General features: G+C 41.0%; 1 protein-coding gene across 1 annotated transcript in view; it reads left to right on the top strand.

Annotated features, from left to right (window-relative positions):
* Nucleotides 1–6161: 6161 nt before the first annotated feature.
* Nucleotides 6162–21473, top strand: part of LOC102874261 (chromosome unknown open reading frame, human C7orf60) — a 63868-nt gene continuing 48556 nt past the window's right edge. Inside the window, exon 1 of the mRNA XM_006882649.1 lies at nucleotides 6162–6437. Within this exon, the coding sequence (XP_006882711.1) occupies nucleotides 6278–6437 (160 nt within the window). The 5' untranslated portion in view covers nucleotides 6162–6277. The remainder of the gene's footprint in view (nucleotides 6438–21473) is intronic.

The following is a 21473-nucleotide window of genomic DNA, read 5'->3' as shown; positions in this document are numbered from 1 at the left end:
CACATTTCATTGTAATATTTTGCTTTGTCATCCCGTGCTGCCTTTTGAAATCTTCTATTCAACTCTTTAGTATCTTGAATTCTTCCTTGTGCTTTTGCTTCCCTGTGCTCCAGTGCAATTTTCAGAGTATCTTACATCTATTTTGGTAATGAAACATACAACCAAAGAAAAAGGCCAAAATTCCTGTTTAAGAGTTTTTACCACCATAGCATGCACAATTCAGGAAAAAAAAATACAAACAACACAAATATAATGAAGAATTGGTTAATGAAATAAAGGGTCATTCATACCCAGTTTAACAGACTTGTAATGAGTAGCTTCAACTCATTGTCATAGGATTAATTGTGTTCCCAAGACACATGTATTGAATAATATAATGTGGAAACTATGTAATGATCTCCCGTGATTTGATAACCAAACAGCTGAGTGAAAAACAGCAGTGGGTGGAATAGACATCCCTTAGTCCTATCACTGCCCTTACCAATGTAAGGGAAGTAGAGAAGTATCACCAGGAAATACTATTTAGGAGTTGTTGTTATGTGCTGTTGTCACTTGCAATTCATAGTGACCCTGTGTACTATAGCCTGGAAACCTGCTCTATCCTGTGACAATCTTATTGTCTCTGACACTCCTACATCTCACTGAGGGTCTTCTTCTCTTGTGCTGTCCCTTCACCATCCTAAGCATGAGTTCCCTCTCCAAGGATTGGTCCCTTCTTGCAAACTGTCCAAAGCATGACAGATGAAACCTCAGAATCCTTGCCTCCAAGGAGCAAGGATTAGGGTATGTCTTTTTAAACCCAATCTCCTGCACCAAAAAGCTCCATGATATTAGGCAAGGCCAAGACACATGAAAATCGCCAAAGAATTCCTGGCCCACAGATGCTAAAGGCAATAGAGACTTTACTTCACAACAGACAGAGAGAAAGAAGGCATTTCCTAGAACTGGCACCTTGAATTTGGGCTTTAAACCATCTAAACTATAAAGGAAAACATTTCTGTTTGTTAAAACCATCCATTTGTGGTTCTCTGTTGTAGCAGCACTGCACAATGACAGCTACCATTGTGGTATCATAGGTTTATCATTCTCGATAGATATCCTAGCCATTGGCTTTAACTTTTACCACATGCTGGGTGAGAACATGAAACAAGGAGTGTACAATGACTAATGATGAGAATAGTCTGTTTCCTCAGCTCACTAGGTTTAAACAGAACAGGTTTAGCAGCGCAAGATGAGGATTTCATGACCTACAAGGAAGAAGAAGCAGAGAATGTAGAACTGTATGATTTCAAATCAGCAAAGGTATGCATCAGGGTTGTGTCTTTTGCCCACACTTATTCAATCTGTCTATTGAGGAAATGATGCGAGGGCACTTGCCGCTGCAACAAAGAACCAGAGACCTACGTGAAACTGAGCTAACTTGGGCTTGCTAGTCCATGGAGCCAGAATCAGGAGCCTTTGCCAACCAAGCTTGCTGGAGGATTAGAAGAATGAAGAGGATGCCGTCATTGTCAGGACTAAAAGAGTTTCAGAATATTGGTCTAAAGCTGCTAGGCTGAAGATGAAGGGCCTGTGAGGAAGCTTGGGAAGCTGTCCTGACTAAGGAAATATATCCTGTTGTCAATCTGCATTCTAAACTGTTAACTTTGCTAATAAACTCCTTTACCTTTGGGTAGTACTGTGAGATTTCTGTGGACATCACAATAGATTTTGGACCCAGTTAATGGAGCTGTCAGAGTCTTGAGAGAGATGACTGGTGTTAAAATTAGTAGAAGTAGATGATTCTTTGTATCAAAACAAATTACAGATAATTTGAGGAAAATGGAAATCTCCGAACACTTAATTGTACTTATGCGAAAGCAATATATAGACAAAGAAGGAGTTGTCAAAATATCAAGACGCTATTGCATGCTTTAAAATAAGGAAAGGTGTGCATCAAAGTTGTATTCTTTATCTATACCCATTCAATCTATATGTTGAGCAGATTAATTTGAGAAGCTGAAGTATATAAAGAAGAAGGTGGCATCAGGATTGAAGAAGACTCGTTAACAGCTTGCATTATGCAAATAAAACAATCTTTTTTTCAGAAAGTTAAGATGACTTAAAACACGCCAGAAGATCAAAGAACACAGCCCTTAATATGGGCTACATTTCAAGGTCAAGAAAACAAAAATCTTCACCTCTGAACCAATAGATAACCTCATGACAGATGGAGAAAAGACTGAAGTTGTCAAAGATTTCCTTTTACTTGGATCCACAAACCACACCCATGCTAGCAACAGTCAAGATATCAAAAGACGTGCTACTTTGGGGAAATTTGCTGTTGAGGACCTCTTTAAAATACCAATGAGCAAGGGTTTCAGTTTAAAGAGATTATTTTTTTTAATTTTTTTAATATTTATTTTATTTTATTATTTTTGTGTGTGTGTACCATCAAATCAGATCTGACTGGTACAGGAGGAGATTGTCCCTCCTTCCCCGGCAGAGCATCTGGTGGATTCGCACCGTGCACCTCTGGGATTGTAGTTGCAGCTCCTTGCCACTAGGCCACCAGAGCTCCCCAAGAGATGATATTTTCAATTGCTTCCTATGTGTCTGGAACCTTGACAATGAACAAACAAAACCAAAAAGAAATCAACACCTTTGAAATGTAGTTTTGGAGAAGAGTATTCAATATCGTATACAGCCCAAAAGAACAATCAAGTCTTCCTTGCAGCAAGTGCAACCAGAATGTTCCTTAGACGCAAGATGAAGTTGAAATTTCATCTCACATGCTTTGGACATGTTATCAGGAGAGCCTAGTCATTCGAAAAAGATATCATATTGGAAAAGGTAGAGAATTAGCAATAGAGAAGAAGATATTCAGCAAATGGGTTGACACAGGGACTACAACAATGAACGTAACAGCAACAGTGAGAATGGAGCAGACAAGGTTCAAGGTTTAAAGCTGTTGTTCTTAGGGTCATAATGAGTCATAGTTTACTCAAAGGTACCTAACAACAAAACAAGTGCAGGACCATTGAAGTCATGTCTGACCACAATGGAATGATTTTTTTGTATGTTATTGAAGGATATTATTGTATTGTTATGGATGTATTGTTATGGATGTTATTGAAGGGGATAGTTCCTTCTTGTGGACTTAAGAAAGGTCAGAAGAGGCCATACTGACGCTGTCCCTACTCTTTCTACAGCCATCGAGAAAGGCTTTAAAAAGGTCAGCCTAACTTATTCAATTGAGACTAGTGGAGTCCCCAAGACTTACTTATCTTTCAAATCCAGAGCAAAATGCATTGCCATGGCTTAACTTTTAAGAGAATAAAATATAGATGTATACAGAGCCCAATAACACCAAGAAGACACTCAATCTTTAGAATAACCAACCACATATGGTCAAAAAAAATCCAACAATCACCCAAGAATAAATCCCTGAAGTCAGGAGGAGGTAGACTAGAAGGATTAATGGAAATGAGAATTACAAGGAGGATGTGAGGAAAGTGCAATTACATTATAGGTAATTGTAATTAATGGCATTAAACAAAATGGATACAAAAAAACCAACTTGCTATGTAAATTTGCACTCACATCACATTATATACATAATAATTTTTAAAAATAAATATAATCCCATTTCAAATAAAAATATACAAGCAAAGAAAAAGAAATTAACAGTAAGTCAGGTGACTGGGTTCCTCTCTCACCCATTCTTTTTTCTATTCCTTTCTCGATTTTGTGTTTGCTTTTTTTTTAAAGATGTCTTCACTTTTTTCTTTTTTATTATTATTATTAATTTTAATGAAAATTTACAGAGACTTTGGATTTCCATTGTTGTACTTTTCTCCCTGCACACCTCTTCCCTCCAGTTCATTTTTCTCTTTGAAAAGTAAAAGAAAAATTTATTTCATTGTTATACAATCCCTCCCAAGTCCAGTCCACTATGCAGCCTTTGATCTAGACTCCTGTCATGACAATAATACCCAATCATATAATCCTTTTTAAAAAGATAAACATTCATTCTCTTTGCAAGAACTTGAACAAATTAACTATGTCTCAATAAAAAGAAATTCAACTGTCCTAACTCCCCAGTATTTAAAATTTTGCTTTGCCTCTTAAAGGTAATAAAGTATGGATAGAGCCAAAAATGTGTTCAGACTAGCTCAATAAAGATGTTCCTCCTTGCTCAATAAAATGTTACCCAACACTATGTTCTCAATTTATGAGGCAGTCCATATAAAATTGTTCCTTGAAATTGTAACAAGAAGGCACTCTGGTGGTGTAGCCAAGTGTTGCGTTATCCAAAAGTGTCACTTCTCTGATAGTTTGAATCCTCTAGCTAGCTACTAACCAGATGGGTCTTTTCCTACTTTGCCATTTAAACTCCCTGGAGAGTCAGTCATGAGGGAGAATAAACTCCTTGGCAATGAGAGAGAATTCTAATGGGCTATTTTGAGATTCACATGTGTGTTTCTTCTGCCTGGCCACAGTGACAGTAGGACCCCATCTTCTACCTTTAAATTATTCCTGTCTTCTTCTCACTCTTCCTGTTCCTCCAGTGTCCTGTTAGTTGTTGTTAGGTGCTGTCAAGTACAACTCCTAGTGACCCTATGACCAACCAATCTGAACACTGTCCTATTCTGTGTCATCCTATAATCTTTGACATACTCAAGCCCATTGTCACAGTCACCATTTCAATCTACTAGGTGGAAAGTCTTCCTCTCCTTCCCACCCCTCCACATTTCCTAGCATGATATCCGTCTCCAAAAAATAAACAACCTCTTCTAGCATCATGCCCAGATGAAGCTTCGTCATCTTTACCTCCAAGAGGCATTCTGGCTGCACCTTCTTCAAGGCATATTTGTTTGTTGGCAGTCCAGAGTCCACATAATAATTTGTACTTTAGGTCTTCACCAGTCAGAAGGTAGCATACAAAAGTTACATAAAGCAAGCTATATTCATATTTCCAAGGTCATTGTTCAAAAAGTTCTCACTGTAACTGACAAATACAGTCAGGTCGCCAATATCTGCAGTCCTAACTGTCTAGTCAAATCCACCGAAGGCTTTTCAGTCTTGTTGAATCTCTGGCACTGCAACAGTCTCAGCGATACCTGGGAAACAAATACACCGAATACAGGATTAATGTCTACCTATCTCTGGAGATCAGCACTCCCCACCTTTCTGCACAGGAATCTGCAGGTACATTCAAAGCTCGCTTTCCAAAAGGAGAGATAAGGGGGGGGGGGGAGGAGAGCAGGTTTCCAAATCTTTTCAAGCACAGAGACTGGCTTCACACAGAATGTTGTGTTCCATTGAGCCAGAACCGACCCCTTGCCCATCCTTCTCCCATGCAGCAACTGGTGGATTTGAACTACATGCCTTTGGGATTACAGTGTAGGCTCTTATCACTAGGCCACCACACACACTAACTCTTAAATTAAAGGGCCAGAAGTCACTAGAAACTCCCAGAATTCTAATAGGAATTTAAGCCACAGCAGGGTTTCTGAAAATTTCTTGAGAACTTCTCTTATGAGTTCTTTGACTTTATCTTCTCTTTCCCTCGCATTTCCACTTGCATTTCTCAATCCTGTCCTCTCTCCATGTTTCATGTCCCTTGCCCTGTAGTGGCACTTAGATAGAGCATTGATCTCAGCCCTGCGGGCGAATGAATCAAACAAGATCACTTTTGAACCAATGAAACATCAACCTCTATGCTTGCACTGGGATAGGTGCATTTGACAAGGTGCACCAGGGGCTCACAAGGCGCAGTGAGCTCAGTTTGAGGACCCTAGCTGTGTCATCTCCGATAAAAACTGCCAGGAAAAGGGAGTGAAGACTGGAAGGTGCGAGTAAGCTAGACAGTAGAAAGAAGCCTAACTAAGGGAACGAACCACGCAGGCGCATTGGCAGCCGCACGTCTCCAGCAGCCACCCTGGGACGCCTGCGCACTGACGCCAGGCAGGCGAGCACTAAGGCCTGATACTCCCAGCGCCTCAGCGCCCCGCCTACAAGCCCCGCCTCCTCCAGCTGCTAGCTTCCCAAACAACCTAGTGCGCCGCCGGCGCCGCCCGTCGATTGGCCCGTGGTCTTTTCCGTTTCCGCCCAGCCCTCCAGAGCCCACCAATCAGCTCGTGCAGCTGGGTAAGGTGCAAACCTCAGAGGCCGTGGCTTCTGGTCCTCTGCCTTCTCCCGCGGCAGCCTCCTCTGCTGCCTCCTCCTTCTCCACCTCCTCCGCCGGGCGGGCGTCTGCGGGGGCCCGAGTGGCAGGGGCGGCGGCGGCGGCGAAATGGAGCAGGGGGCCGGCGGCCGAGGCACCGCTCGCCATCAGGGGTCCGGGCCCCGGAGCAGCCCGCCGCCCCAGGAGCAGGAGCGGAAGCTGGAGCAGGAGAAGCTCTCCGGGGTGGTGAAGAACGTCCACCGGCGGCTCCGCAAGAAGTACCGGGAAGGTAAGGAGCGGGCGGCCGCGGATGGCAGGGGCGATCTCCGCACCCGCACAGCCCCAGCCCCGTGTCACTTCCCCTCTCCCCCAAAGGAAGAGGCCACCATTGACACCTCGAGGAGCTGCACGTCAGCCGCTGCCGCCCTCCCGGGGCCGGACACCCCCCTGGGCCCCGGCCTGCGGCCAGCACCTCCCCGCCCCCTTGGCTCCGAGGGCCCTGCAGAGTTCAGGGCCTGTGGGGGGGCCGCACCCCCGTCGGAGGGGCCCAGCCGGCTGTCACCCCTCACCCCCACGGGCAGACCACCTTCGCAGAGGAGGTGGGGGAGGCTTGGGATCAGGAACCTGGAAGGAGGGGCCCTCGGAGACATGCACCATCCATCTGCGAAGCAGGGCTGGAATCTGCCCCACCCCCCCGCCCCGCTGCAGCTCGAGCTTGGCCAGCCCCCCGCCCCCTTGCCCAGTACCCCATTACTCCGGGCTTAGCGGGGGCTTCCTCGCTCTGGCTCGCAGGGCTGCCAAGTCAGCAGGCCTTTTAGCTGACTGGACTTCACCTTGTTAAAATGGGGAGGAGCTGCATTCCTGCTCACCCTTCTCCCCCTGTCCCTCAGATGCTTCATTTTTAGTGTTCTAGGCTGGGAGACGGGGCAGGTTCTCCCAACACTAGAACGAGTCACTCCCAGGTATATATAACCTGTCACTCACAGACCACCTGGGATGTGGATGCCAGTGAGACTGGCCGTCAGGGACACACCCCCCCCCCCCCCCTCCCCATGGACGAGCAGAAGCAAAGAAAAGAGCTTAGTAACTTTTTTTTTGTTAAAGTAGCAGGTTTCAGGGCTATTGTACATGGGGTTGCTCTGAGTCAAAAGCGACTCGACAGCACATTAACAACAACTTTTGGCAGTCCCTTTTGACAGTACTTAGAGCTGGGGTTCATAGTTACCCTTGGATTTTAAAATCGTAGGATGTTTTTAAACAGAGATGACTGTTAAGACTTTGACATACTCAGCAGAAATATCTTGTATCAAAATGAGCGCTTTTCTAAGGGTTCTCACTTTAGCTTAAGTACACACTGTTGAAAAGTCAACAAGCTGTCTTCTAAAGTTAGCCTGATACTTTGTTAATACTTTAGGACTGCTCACAAGCCATATTGTAACAGTGAAAGAACAGAAACATGTAAAATGTTATATTACTTTTCATTTACACACAGACCTCAGTTCCTCTAGCTGCTTAAAACTAAGTGTCTTTTGTTTCTTTTTCTGCAAATGATGTATTTCTTTGTGCACACTTTAAAAGTTTGCTTTCCTCGGCAACTTAAGTCTCACTTTTAATAGAGGCTACTTAAATGGTCAACACCAAAGATGACCTATAGTTATTATTTAATAGGTAGCAATAGAAAGAAACTTAATGAGCATCATTTAGATGTTGAAATTTGTTTTTTAAAAGGATGATTTAAACCCCAACCCACAGCTTAATAAAATGAGTAGTTACCATAGCAACCGTTGCATCATTCTTGATCTTCAGAGAATGCACTTACATAATGACATTTATTGTAGATTTTTATGTTGTTTGGAGAAATGAAAAATAAATGAACACACTTTCCCTGTAATTTAACTGGCTATTTTGTGCAAACTTAAGGTAATTTTTTTTTTAAAGAAAGAAGGGAGTGGGGGGAAAGACTAGCATATGATTCAATTTCCATTTTACTTTTTATAATTGTTATTCACTTCGATCCACTTAAATTAGCACAATACTAATATATTCTCTCCTGAAGTCCTGTTTATGCTTGCTTACCTCCCACATGTCTTTAACCGCAGGAAAACTTCTCTATGATGAGAATTGGTTGGCAGTGTACATTGCTTTTTGAAAAAAAAACAGTTTTAAGCAACTAAAGGAACTGAGATCTGTGTGTAAATCAAAAATAACAATGTTTTACATATTCCCACTCTTTCACTGTTATAATTTGGCTTGTGACAGGTCCTAAAGTATTAAGAAAGTATCAGTTCAAAAGTAAATTAATGTGAAGATGAGCAGTCTGTAAACATTTGAATGAGACTCTTTTTTTAGGCATTTCATTCCCTGGATTCCACCAATAATCTGGACTTCTCTAGGCTTTGTCCCGTTGATACACAAAAGCCCCATCAGTGAGCTGAGTAAATAATCCGAATGAGTATGTCCTTTCTACCTTTATTTCTGACACATCGGTCGAATGTTAGTTGTGAAAAAGTAAACCCTGAGAATCTAATTTTGTTCATAATGTTGTGATTAGTGTGTGCTGTCAAGTCAGACCAACTCATAGCTGACCCTTCAGCACGTTTTCAGAGGTACTTATTGTTAGGTACCATCAAGTTGGAACCAACCTGTAGCTCACCCTCCGGTGAGTTTTCAGAGGCAGTAATCACGTTGGAGGAGACTGGCCATCTTTTACCTACAGAGCAGCTGGTGGATTCAAGCCATTGCCTTTGAGTTGGTAGCTTAGCTCCCTACCAATATGCCATCAGATTCCCCTATAGTTCATCACTTTATACATTCTTAGTGACTTAAAAGTTTCACTTTTCCCAATTCTGAGCCTGATACTGATGACTAATTGAAGGGAAAAGGAAAACCATGAAGTAGGTCAAGGATATGTGGTGTTTGTGTTGTCAAGTCAGAACCCACACAGAGCTGACCCTCCAAAAGTTTTTCAGAGGCTGTAAACTGCACAGAAGATTACCCATCTTTCTCCTGCACTATCTGGTGGGTTTGAACCACGTGTCTTGGGGGTTAATCACATAACTCCTTACTCCTAGGCACTAGAGCTTCCTTTGTATACAGAATATAAACTGATGTAAAATTAATACTCAGTTGTATACATTTGATAAGCTGAGTTGGAACTTTGTGCATTCCAGGCTTTCTTAGAGATTGATAGCAAGAATGGAAATAAGTCGATATGCAATGAAAAGTAATTCATTGCAGTTATAAGGAGTGAGAATTGGGTAATGAATAAAGTTTCTCCTTTCCTCTCTTATGTTTGGCAGTTAAATTGATATGAACAACAGATAAAAGAATCAAAAGGAAGTCCTTCTACTGTGATAATAAAATATTTCTCATTAACTCTTACCCTTTCTCAATCCATTATTCTAGCTAATATTTATTGATAGTGATAAATGGGAGAGGATCATGGATTGTTTTATGAAGACAATCAGAAAATTCTTTTTTACCACCTTTCCTCTCTATTTTATTGCCTGTGGCACTGCTTAGAGGCTTGTGCTAATTTGTATAAGGGTAAAGTGAGCACTGGTGATAAAGTTCATTGTTCTGTGCAGCAGTGTTGTAGTTGCCAATTATTACCAAGAGGTAAGGAAATGCTTGGTAAAGGTGATGGACAACAGTGTTTCCTTTCAATCATTTATACTTAAGTGGTGATCCCTTATATTGATTTTGTAAAAATGCTCACATATATAAGGGTGTGATGATGTTGCTGTACAATATTGTTCATATTTGCCTTCCTGAAATAAAAAGGTAATATAAAAGTTGTGGATAGCTTTTAATAAGAAACAGCTTGTTTTGCTTTCCAAACTTCTTTGTTTACTAAGTTCTGCCTAATAAGTATACATATCCAGTTTGGAACTAAAATAGTCATATATATTTTCAATTGACTTTGAATTATTTTCTCATAATTCTATTTATAAAGTTACTTTTATGCTTCATATTTCTTTTTCTAAACTTTAATGTATTCATCCAGAAATGCCAAGAAAAGAGAAAAAAAAAATGACAGATTTTGGCAATAAAACTACAATCTCCATTGCATTTAGTTGTTGTTTTTTGGTGTTTTTCTTTAATGTATACTGTTGTTAGTCCCTAAATTACTGGTAATACAATGGTTAATTGTTGATTTGTTCTATAATTTTATGGGCATCTCACTTTAACTATTGACATTGAGCTTCTCCACCGTCACTTTTCACAGATTGGTAGTCAGTGTGCTTCTCATGTGTTCATAATTTATGTGTCTTATAAAAGGTATTTATAATGAATAAGTCATTGATTGTACAAAATGAAAATTTCTGACTATCAGTTTGCTTATACATGTTAAAATTGAAGCTGAAGAAAATGAAAAGTCTGCAAGAGCCAGAATGTAGGCTTGAACTTTCCCACCTAAATTTAAAAAACTGTCTCAAGTATAGATTTTGTATTGAACACTAGTGACTAGATTTTATATTGAACAAAAAGGTACACAACAACAACAGTGGCTAAAGATGAGACAAATTATGACATGACATCAAGAAAGCAAAAGGTCATTTAAAGGAAAGGGAGGAAAAAAGACCAATATTGATGTCAGAAGAGACTCTGAAATTTGCTTTTCAACATAGAGAAATTAAACAAAGGGTAGAAATGATGAAATAAAGGAGCCAAACAGATTTCAAAGGGCAGCATGAAAAGACAAAGCAAAGTTTAAAATCAAGAAAGGTGTGCATCAGGGTTGTATCTTTCCCCCATACCTATTCCATATGTTTTTTGAGCAAATAATCTGAGAACCAGGACTATATGAAGAAGACTGTGGCATTCAGATTGGAGGAGGACTCATCAACAACCTGCCTTATGCAGATGATGCTACCTTGCCTACAGCTAGTCAAGATAACTTGAAGCACTTACTGAAGAATAAAGGACTAAAGCTTTCAATATGGGTTATACCTTGTAACAAAAACAAACCCTCCCAGTTGGACCAATAGGCAACATCATGGTAGAGAATAGTTGTCAAGGATTTCATTTTACTGTGTTTGTAATCAACACTCATGGTAAGCTGGAGTTAAGAAGTCGAAAGACATATTTCATTGGGAAAATCTGCTGTGAAGGCCATTTTGAACATGCTAAAGAACAAGTGTATCACTTTAAAGACAAGACAAGGTGTTCCTGATCTAAGCCGTGATACTTTTATTTCTTCACATTGCTGCTGTTGTGTGCTACCTGGTAGGAAGTGACTCATGGCTGAACCTCCCGTGGGTTTGCAGAGGCAGTAAATTTTACAGGAGGTTGTCCATCCTTTCCCCGTGGAGTAGCTGACAGATTCAAACCTCATGCCTTTGGTATCGTAGCACAGCTTCTTACCGCTAGGCCCTTAGAGCTTCCTGACTGCTTCAAATGCATGTGAAAGTTAGACAACGAATAAGGAAGACAGAAGAATTAATTCCTTTGAATTGTGGAGAGTTATGAATATCACATGGACCAAAAGAGTAAACAGATCTGTCTTGGAGGCAATGCTGCTCCTTAGAGGCAAGGATGGGGAAATTTTGTCTCACATGCTTTAGGATTGTTGTCAAGATACACTGTTGTTGTGTGCCATGGAATCAGAACTCCTAGCTGATCTTCCAGCAGGTTTTCAAAGGCTTTAAATGGCATAAGAAGAGAGTGCCCATCTTTTACCCTCCAAGTAGCTGGTCGATTCAAACCACTTGCCTTTGTGTTGGCAGCACAACTCCTTGCCTGTTAGACCACCAGAGTTCCCAGAAGAGACACTGCTCTTTGGAAAAAGACATCTTGTTTGGAAATGTAGAGTGTTCGTGAAAAGACCTTGTGTGAGATGGATGTGCGTAGTGACTGCAGTGAAGGACGTGAGCAACGTGGAGACTGTAAGGTTGTCACAAACTAGGACAAGCTTTTGATCTGTTGTTCCTAGGGTCAGATTGAGCTGTAGTGAGTGAATGATATCTTACAACAACAGCAGAGTAGTTAAGCATTCACTTGCTAACAAAAATGTTAAGCCATTGAAACTTTTTCCAGCAGAGTGAAAAGAAAACCTACTGACTAGAAAAAAATTTTGCAATATAATTTCAGACAAGGGTCTCGTGTCAAAAGTTTACAGAATCCTACAGGGCCTCCACAAGAAAAAGATTAATAATACAATTACAAAATGAGCAAAAGACACGGCAAGAATTTTCACAGAGGAAGATATTCATATGGCCAATAGACAAATGAAGAAATGATCAAAATCACTGGCAGTAAGAGAGATGCAAATCAAAACCACAATGAGATACCATTTCCAGTAGCAGTGACAAAGTTTACTAGGACAGCAAGTAATAAATGTTGGCGATTTTACAGCACCTAAGCCCTGGTGATTTAGTAGTAATTCATTGGATTTGCAGCCAACCCAGACATTGAAAAAGATTTAAATATGCTAGCTGTTCCACTGCCTGATACAGGCCATGGTCTTTGCAATCACTTGTTATGCATCAGAGAGTTGGACAATGCCTAGGGAGGACAGAAGGAGAATTGATGTCTTTGAGCTGTGGTGCTGGAGAAGAGTATTGATATACCCTGGACTGCCAAGAAAACAGATTCATCCTGGAGAGGGTTAAACCAAGCAACTTCTTCAAGGTAAGAATTCTGGGGCTTCGTCTGACATACTTTGGGCATGTTGAAAGGAGGGCCAGGTCCTTGGAGAGGGACATCATGCTTGGGAGGGTGGAGGGACGGCTCAAGAGGGGAAGACCCTCTATGAGGTGGATTGATTCAGTGACTGGGGTAATCAGGATGGATGTGTCAGAGGCAGTGCGATTGGCACAGGATAGAGCAGTTTAGGGCTGTTGTACATAGGGTCGCTATGAGTCACAAACGACTCGACAGCACATAACAACAACAACAGCAGCTGCTCCACCAGGCATGTGGCTTTTTGCTGCTTGTGGACACAGGTCCGAATGGGCAAGTGAAGGGAAGTTTTTGGGGTCGTGCTTCTTTGGGGTTGAATCTCATGTGTATTATTGCTCTTTTCCCCCCAAGAGCAGGTGTCCCTGAGCCTTGCCTAGGGTTTAAGTCTGCTCAAAGGCTTTGAATATTCCTTGGATGACACAGCAATCTTTTGTCTATTTGCTGAACTGAACAACTTGGTATTGCTGTGATGCTGCACACTGTTCCATAGTCTTGTCAAACACCGTAATATTTACCAATTATATACAGTTTAGATGAGCTTCCAGATTGATTTATGCAGGGAAGCAGGAGTGGCATCCACTTGCTAAAACTAAATGCCTCTGGAAACTCTTTAAATGTACAGAAATGATGATAGTTATAGGACATAGTTCTGTACAGAAATGATGATAGTTATAGGACACAGTTCTGTACAGAAATGATGTTAGTCATAGAATAGAGTTTAGATCTTTTGTGCAAAACTTATTCTCAGTTGTATTCAGTTTGTTGACACTTGTTGTTATGTGCCATCGAGTCACTTGCAACTCATAGCGACCCGATGTACAACAGCCCTGAACTCTGCTGTGTCCTGTGCCAATCACACTGTCTGACACAACCATCCCGATTACCCCATCACTGAATCAATCCACCTCATAGAGGGCCTTCCCCTCCTGTGCTGTCCCTCCACCCTCCCAAGCATGATGTCCCTCTCCAAGGACCAGTCTCTCCTCACAACATGTCCAAAGTATGTTAGGTGAAGCCCCAGAATCCTTGCCTTCAAGGAGCTGCCTGGTTTAACCCTTTCCAGGATGAGTCTGTTTGTTTTCCTAGCAATCCATGGTACCCTTAATACTCTTTTCCAGCACCACTGCTAAATGAAACTAGTGCTTTTATATCTGGAGGAACACTCTTCCACTTTGTACATCACTCTTTGTCAATGTGCAGTACGAAATAACCTGGGTTGTTGTGATGCTGAACCTTGTGCCATTGGGGTATCAAATACCAGAATGGCTTCCCAATGTGGACAGTGTTTGGTGGAGCTCCCAGTTGTAAAACAGGTTTGGAAGCAGGAGTGCCATCCACTTCCTAAACCACATGCCTCTAGAAACTCTATGAACTTGGCGAAATGATGACTGTTATGGAAAGGCATTAGGTGTCTTGTTCATAATGTCACTATGAGTTGTACTCAACTCAGCAGCACTCGGCAACAACAACAGCTGTTCCACAGGAGAAAGATGAGCAATCTCCTCCCTTGAGATTTACTGCCTTTGAAAGCCCTCTGGATGGTCAGTCGGCTATGGGTTATTGCCTACTCAAAGGTACTTAACAACAACAACAACTGTGTGGCAGTTTTGCCAGTTGCTGAGTAAGTCTATTCCAGTTATGCATTCTGGCACTGGGGAAATCATTACAGGATGGATTTGGGAACCCACTGGCCCCACTGTGAGGTGACATTGAACCAAGATTCTGTTAATAACCTGACCTCCATCTGCTACCTCTGTGATTTGTGGGACACAGTGACATTTTGAGTCCATTCAGAACCAATATCTGGTAATCTTTGAAAAGTCAGATTGTTTCCTTTTCTCCAGTAAACATTCACTCTGATGAAAAGCCATGGATCCCTTTAAGGAAGGCTGGGAGACAAAGATTGTTTCCTTTTCTCCAGTAAACATTCACTCTGGTGAAAAGCCATGGATCCCTTTAAGGAAGGCTGGGAGACAAACTACCATTATAAGTTTTGGCACTATAATAGGCCCCTTCTTGCGTGTGTTTGTGTGTGTGTGTATAAATTAATTTTAATGAAAGTTTACAGAGACTTTGGATTTCCATTCATTCATTGTTGCACTTTTCTCCCTGCTCAACCTCCCTCCAGTTCACTCTTCTCTTTGAAAAGTAAAAGAAAAATTCTTTCATTGTTATACAGTCCCTCCCCCAAGTCCACTCCACTATATAGCCTTCGTTCTGGACTCCCATGACAATAGTACTTAATCATATATCAATAGGCCCTGTCTTTTTTATTAATAATTTTTAGGCCCCTTCTTAAAGGGGACTTAGCCTCCATTTTATTCAGGAGTTTTTGGGTTTGTAAACTGACTCATAACCAGAGAGTTGCTTGAGAAACTGTGCCTCTTTATTCTGGTGATTCAAATTAGATTGCTGTGTCCTTGATCTTAAATATTTTTGGTTGTAGTGATCAAGTAAATAGTAGATTTCTTATCTCTTGATGCCTAGTAAGGATACCATGACTAAGGAGTCACTTCTATAAGTCTGTCCAAGTAAGACTTTATTGCTTTGACTCTGGTATCTATTACAATAACCATGTCCACTCTGTCTTTGACAATTAAGCATCATCATTTGGCCTTGCTATTATTACAAGTAATATTCAGACTCTATTCAGTTTCATTGTAGTTTGGCGTGGTTTTCTTGTCGTTGTTGTTTGTTTGTTTGATTGATTGATTGATTGATTGATTGATTCAGTTAGGGGCAATCCCGCTAACAAATCTTGACTTATATAACATTGTAATCATGGCTGAATCAAAAAATGCTGGGATTCTCTTCACTAATTTCTCACCGTTGTGGTAAGAGATATGTCCTATGTATACTCCATGAATGAGTCTGTGGATCCAACCTGATCAGTCTACTCTGCTACACTGAGTTCACTGAGCCTTTGGATACCCTCTGTCATATTATCAAGTCTGGTCTGGCGTATATTTCATGTAGGCCAGTCTGTAATTCAAGCTTCAGTGAACCACCTAAATAGATTCATAGATCCTTTTCTTGAACTGAAACATTGAGTGATGTACCTTTTGGATCTTTGATTTGTGGAACACAGTGACATTTCTAGTGAAATCAAAGTCCACTTACAGATCTAGAAGCCCAAATGGGTTGGGGGGCTGGGTTATAGGGACATTCAGCCATGTCTTAGAAGGTCTCTGCCCGAGATACCATCAAGCATTAGATTCTTCAGGTGGAGTTAATATTAGAGGAGGAGGAAGTGATAATGGTTTTACTGAGGAGAGTAGCTTAAGCAAAGATGACATAATTTGTTCCGATAGAGTAAGAGGACTAATTCTGTTGTTACGGATGATTCAGTAGAATTTAGAAGCTCAGCATCCCTAGCTTCCTGATTAGTGCTCTGTCTCCACCCGAAGTTTTAGTTTCTTTTTCTTCCCTGTCTTCAGGTTCAGATACTGTGTAAAATTGAGAATACAATTGGCTTAGTAAGTTAGTTAGTTTTACAGTAAGGCTCTGTATCAACTCTTACTACAAGAAATAATGTATTGTATTAGGGCTTAAGTAGTGATTTTCAGATCTTTGCTAAGGTGCTTGAACTATGACATAAACCGTTAAGAACATCTTTCTTTCACTCCTTTGTCTAGTGAAATTAGAACCAACAGGCCTCCTAATTTGACAGATATGCTGGAAAGCATGAAATACATAATCATCCAAACTCTTGTTTGTTATAAATACTTGGTCCAGGATGGTGATATGTTATACTTTATGCTGTGGAATAGCAGGGTTTCCTTCCATATTAGCGAAGTCTGCATGCCTCGTGGTCAGAAGGTACACTGCCAGTCCTAAGGCACAAGGTGCAAATCCAAGAGCTGCTCCGTGGAAGAAAGATGGGCAGTCCCCTACCATGAGGTTTACTGCCTCTGAAAACACACTGGTGGGTCAGCGATAGATTGGATCTGACTCAATGGCACATAACAACAGTCTTCTCTGTTGGAGTTCGAGTCATCATCATACTTAGGTCTAATCATTCTTAAGAATTCATTCAAAAAACTCATCCTTAGGATTATGTTCCTTTAAAACCATTCCCTGTACTAAATAAATGTCTTTGCTTGGGCTCTCTAAAGAAGCAAAGCTAGTGGAGAGAGTGCATACATGAAAGAGATAGAAAATAAATAAAGAGAAAAATCTGAAGTGGCTTATGGAGCTGTAGAGGCCAGCAAGGAAGTCCTAAATTCTGATTAAGAAGCCTAGATTAGATGTTTCATTCTTACTGACTATTGTTTGAGTTAAGGGTAAACTTGAATAGCAGTTTAAGATACATTGAAAAGTATATTTAGAATGCTAAATGTCTAACAAGCACCTAAAACAAGCAAATTTTAGGAGGAAGGGAATATATTTTAGTATGAATAATTTTTAAACTGAAGAATAGTAAAAGAATGAATGCAGCTTTTGTTGTTGTTGTTATGTGCCATTGAGTCACCTGTGACTCATAGCGACAGTATGTACAACAGCCCTAAACCTTGCTCTATCATGTGCCAATCTTATTGTCTCTGGCAAACCGACCTCCATTATCCCAGTCACTGAATCAATCCATCTCGTTGAGGGTCTTCCTCTCCTGCACTGTCCAACAACCCTCCCAAGCATGAAGTCCCTCTCCAAGGACTGGCCCCTCCTTGCAACGTGTTCAAAGTATGTCAGATGAAGTTTCAGAATCCTTACCTCCAAGAAACAGCCTGGCTTAATCCTCTCCAGGACAAACCTGTTTGTTCTCTTAGCAGTCCATGATATATTCAATACTCTTCTCCAAGATTACAGCTCAGAGGTATCAATTCTCCTTCTGTCATCCCTAGTTGTCCAGCTCTCTGATGCATAGCAAGTGATTGCAAAGACCAGGACCTATATCAGGCACACCTTAGTCTCCAGACTGACATCTTTGCTTTTCAGTACTTTGGAGAGGTCTCTGACAGCAGACTTTCCCAACAGCAATACATCTTTTAATTTCCTAGCTGGTGGTGCCAAGACTGTTGATTGTGGAGCCAAGCAAACTAAAGATGTTTACAATCTCAGTCTCTTCACCATCTACCACGATGCTCCCAATTGGCCCAGGGGTAAGAATCTTTGTTTTCTTGATATTGAACTTCAATCAGTTTTTAAGTTCTTAACCTTCTGCAGCAAATGTTTTAGGTCCTACTCCGTTTTAGCAAGCAGGGTTGTATCATCTGAATAACACACATTGTTCAATGCCACTTTTACCCATTAAAAAAAAAATCATTATTTTTTTTTTTTTAAATCAGGGACAGTCTTAAATTGTGTGTGTCTGAGGGTTGGTTTTTTTTTTTTTTTAATTAGAATAATGGGCTGTTCTAAATTGGCATTTTGTATTTATTTTTTTTTCTCTAATGACCTTTTCTAATACTGATCATTGTATCAAAAGGAATTGGCAGACACAGAAGAATTTAATGAAATAACATATGAGCAAGAGCCTATGGTGATGAAGGAAGAAGTTCAAGCTGCTTTGAAGGAAATAGCAAAAAATAAGGCCTGAGGAATAAATGGTATACCAATTGACATATTTCAGCTCTGTTAGCTGAAAAATGCTGCCCTGGATGTGCTCACCAAGTTGTGCCAAGAAATCTGGAGAACAACCACTTGGCCAACTGACTGGAAGAGATCTATATTTGCTCCCATTCCAAAGAAGGGTGACCCAACAGAGTGTGGAAACTACAGAAAAATGTCATTGATTTCACATGCAAGCAATATTCTACTGAAGATTATCCAAAAATGACTGGAGCAGCACATCAGCAGAGAATTGCCAGAAGTCCAGGCTGGGTTTAAAAGGGGTCATGGTACAAGGGATATTGTAGCTGATGTTAGATGGATCTTAGCTGAAAGCAGGGAATACCAGAAGAATGTCTATCTGTCTTTCATTGATTATGCAAAGGCATTTGACTGTGTGGATCATAACAAACTGTGGCTGACTCTGAGAAGAATGGGAATCCCAGAACATTTAATCGTGCTAATGCAAAACCTATACTTGGACCAAGAGGCAGTTGTCAGAACAGAGTAGGGTAAGACTGCATGGTTCAAAATTGGGAAGGGTGTACGCCAGGGATGTGTCCTGTCTCCATACATTTTCAACCTGTATGCAGAGCAGATTATCCTGGAGGCTGGGCTCTAGGAGGAGAATTGTGGCATCAGGATTGGTGGAAGATATATTAACAATCTGCATTATGCAGATGACACAACGCTGCTTGCTGGAACTGAGGAGGACCTCATGCACTTACCGCAGAGGGTCAAGGACTGCAGCCTTCAGTATGGACTGAGGCTCAATGTCAAGAAGACAAAGATTCTCACCACTGGACCAATTGGTAGCATCAGGATGGATGGCGAAGAGATTGAGATTGTTCACCGCTTCAGTTTGCTCAGCTCCACGGTCAACACTCTAGGCACCAGCAGTCAGGAAATCAAAAATTGTTTTGCCATGGGAAAGTCTGCTGTTAATGACCTCTCTAAAGTATTCAAGAGCAACGGTGTCTCTCTAGAGACTAAGGTGCGCCTGATACAGGCTATGGTCTTTGCAGTCACTTGTTATGCATCAGAGAGTTGGACCATGACTAGGGAGGACAGAAGGAGAATTGATGCCTTTGAGCTGTGGTGCTGGAGAAGAGTATTGAATGTACCATGGACTGCCAAGAAAACAAACAGATTCATCCTGGAAAGGGTTAAACCAAGCTACTCCTTCGAGGCAAGGATTCTGGGGCTTCGTCTGACATACTTTGGGCATGTTGCAAGGAGGGGACAGGTCCTTGGAGAGGGACATCATGCTTGGGAGGGTGGAGGGATGGCTCAAGAGGGGAAGACCCTCTATGAAGTGGATTGATTCAGTGACTGGGGTAATTGGAATGGGTGTGTCAGAGGCAGTGCGATTGGCACAGGATAGAGCAGGGTTTAGGGCTGTTGTACATAGGGTCGCTATGAGTCACAAACAACTCGACCACACATAACAACAACAATAAATCTAGAACAAGATTTCTTTACTTATTCTTAAGTGGTATTTGACTGGGTTATGGGTTGTTGTGTGGTTTGTTTAGTTGATTTTTTTTCCCCTTTTATGTTCTTGCTAGTTACACCATCATGTTATAGAATCAAAGGTCCTACCTATTGACGTTTAAGCCCCTACTGAGAATTTGCATTTCTACCCTAATGTTTTATATTGTCCACGGAATCTTTCCTATTGAAACCTGAGGCTTTTTTTTCTTTTTATCAGTTTTTCCAGCTTTAGAAATGCCAGGCATGCTCTCCTCTTTGGGTTTTTAACTCCAGCCATTTGTAGATTTCATTTTAGTACTTTGCTTTGGCTTCTTGGGCTACCCTTTGAAATTTTTTGTTCAGCTTCCCCCCCCCCCACACACACACACCATTTTTTTTCTCTTTTGCTTTAGCTACCCTACATTTAAAAGCAAACTTCAAAGTCTCTTTTAACATCCATTTTGGTCTTTTCTTTCTATTTAAGGACATTTTGCTTTCTTCATGTGTTTCTTACATGTCATCCTATGACTCACCTTGTCTTTAATCATTAATGTTCAAGGTATTTAAAAACCACAGAAAGAATACACAAATTCACTGAACCAAAAAAGAATTAGTCAACTCTGAGCCATTTCAGGAAGTAACATATGACCAAGAATCAGTGTTACTGAAGGAAGTCATCCAAACTGCATTCAAGGCATTGGCAAAAAAAAAAGGGGGGGGGCGGGAAGACTCTAGGAATTGGTAGACTTATTAGTTGAAGTGTTTTCAGCAAACAGATGGAGCCCTAGACATGCTCACTAGTCTATGCCAAGGAATTTGGAAGACAGCTACCTGGCCAACTGGATGGAAGATCCATGTTTGTGCCCATTCCAAAAATAATGATCCATGCCACATCAAGTAAAATCTGGCTTAAGATTATTAAAAAACAGTTGAAGCATTAGATCAACAGAGCACTGCCAGAAATCTAAATTAGACCCCAAAGAGGTCATGGGACAAGAATATTATTGGTGATGCCACATGGAGCTTACCTGAAAACAAAGTATACTAGAAAGATGTGTTATTTATGTTTTTATTGTTTGTTTTTACTATACAAAGACATTTGACTATGTATAAATAAATTATGGATAATGGAGAATACTTAATTGTACCCATTGATGCAAAACCTTTTCATAGACCATGCAGTGTTGGTATGGGGCTTTTTGTTTGGGTTGGGTTGTTTGTTTTTCTTTTAACAGAACAAGAGGATAGTGCATGGTTTACAATCAGGAAAGGTGTGTGCCAGAGTTGTATATTCTTATTCAAACTTATTCATTCTGAATGCTGAGCATATAATTTAAGGAACTGGATTATATGAAGAAGAATGTGGCATCAGGATTAGAGGAAGATTCATTAACAACCTTGGTTGTGCAGAAAGCACAGAGCTCTTGAAGCAATTAATGTTGTTGTTGTTGTTGTGTGCCATCGAGTCACTTGTGACTCATAGCGACTCTGTGTACAACAGCCCTAAACTCTGCTCTGTCCTGTGCCAATCGCACTGTCTCTGACACACCCATCCCAATTACCCCAGTCACTGACTCAATCCACCTCATAGAGGGTCTTCCCCTCCTGCTCTGTCCCTCCA

Source organism: Elephantulus edwardii, unplaced genomic scaffold (assembly GCF_000299155.1).
Source record: "Elephantulus edwardii isolate Elephantulus edwardi_28Jun2011 unplaced genomic scaffold, EleEdw1.0 scaffold00022, whole genome shotgun sequence".
Classification (NCBI taxonomy): Eukaryota; Metazoa; Chordata; class Mammalia; order Macroscelidea; family Macroscelididae; genus Elephantulus; species Elephantulus edwardii.
The sequence above is the reverse complement of the archived record's forward strand: the minus strand, read 5'-3'. Positions and strand labels throughout refer to the sequence as shown.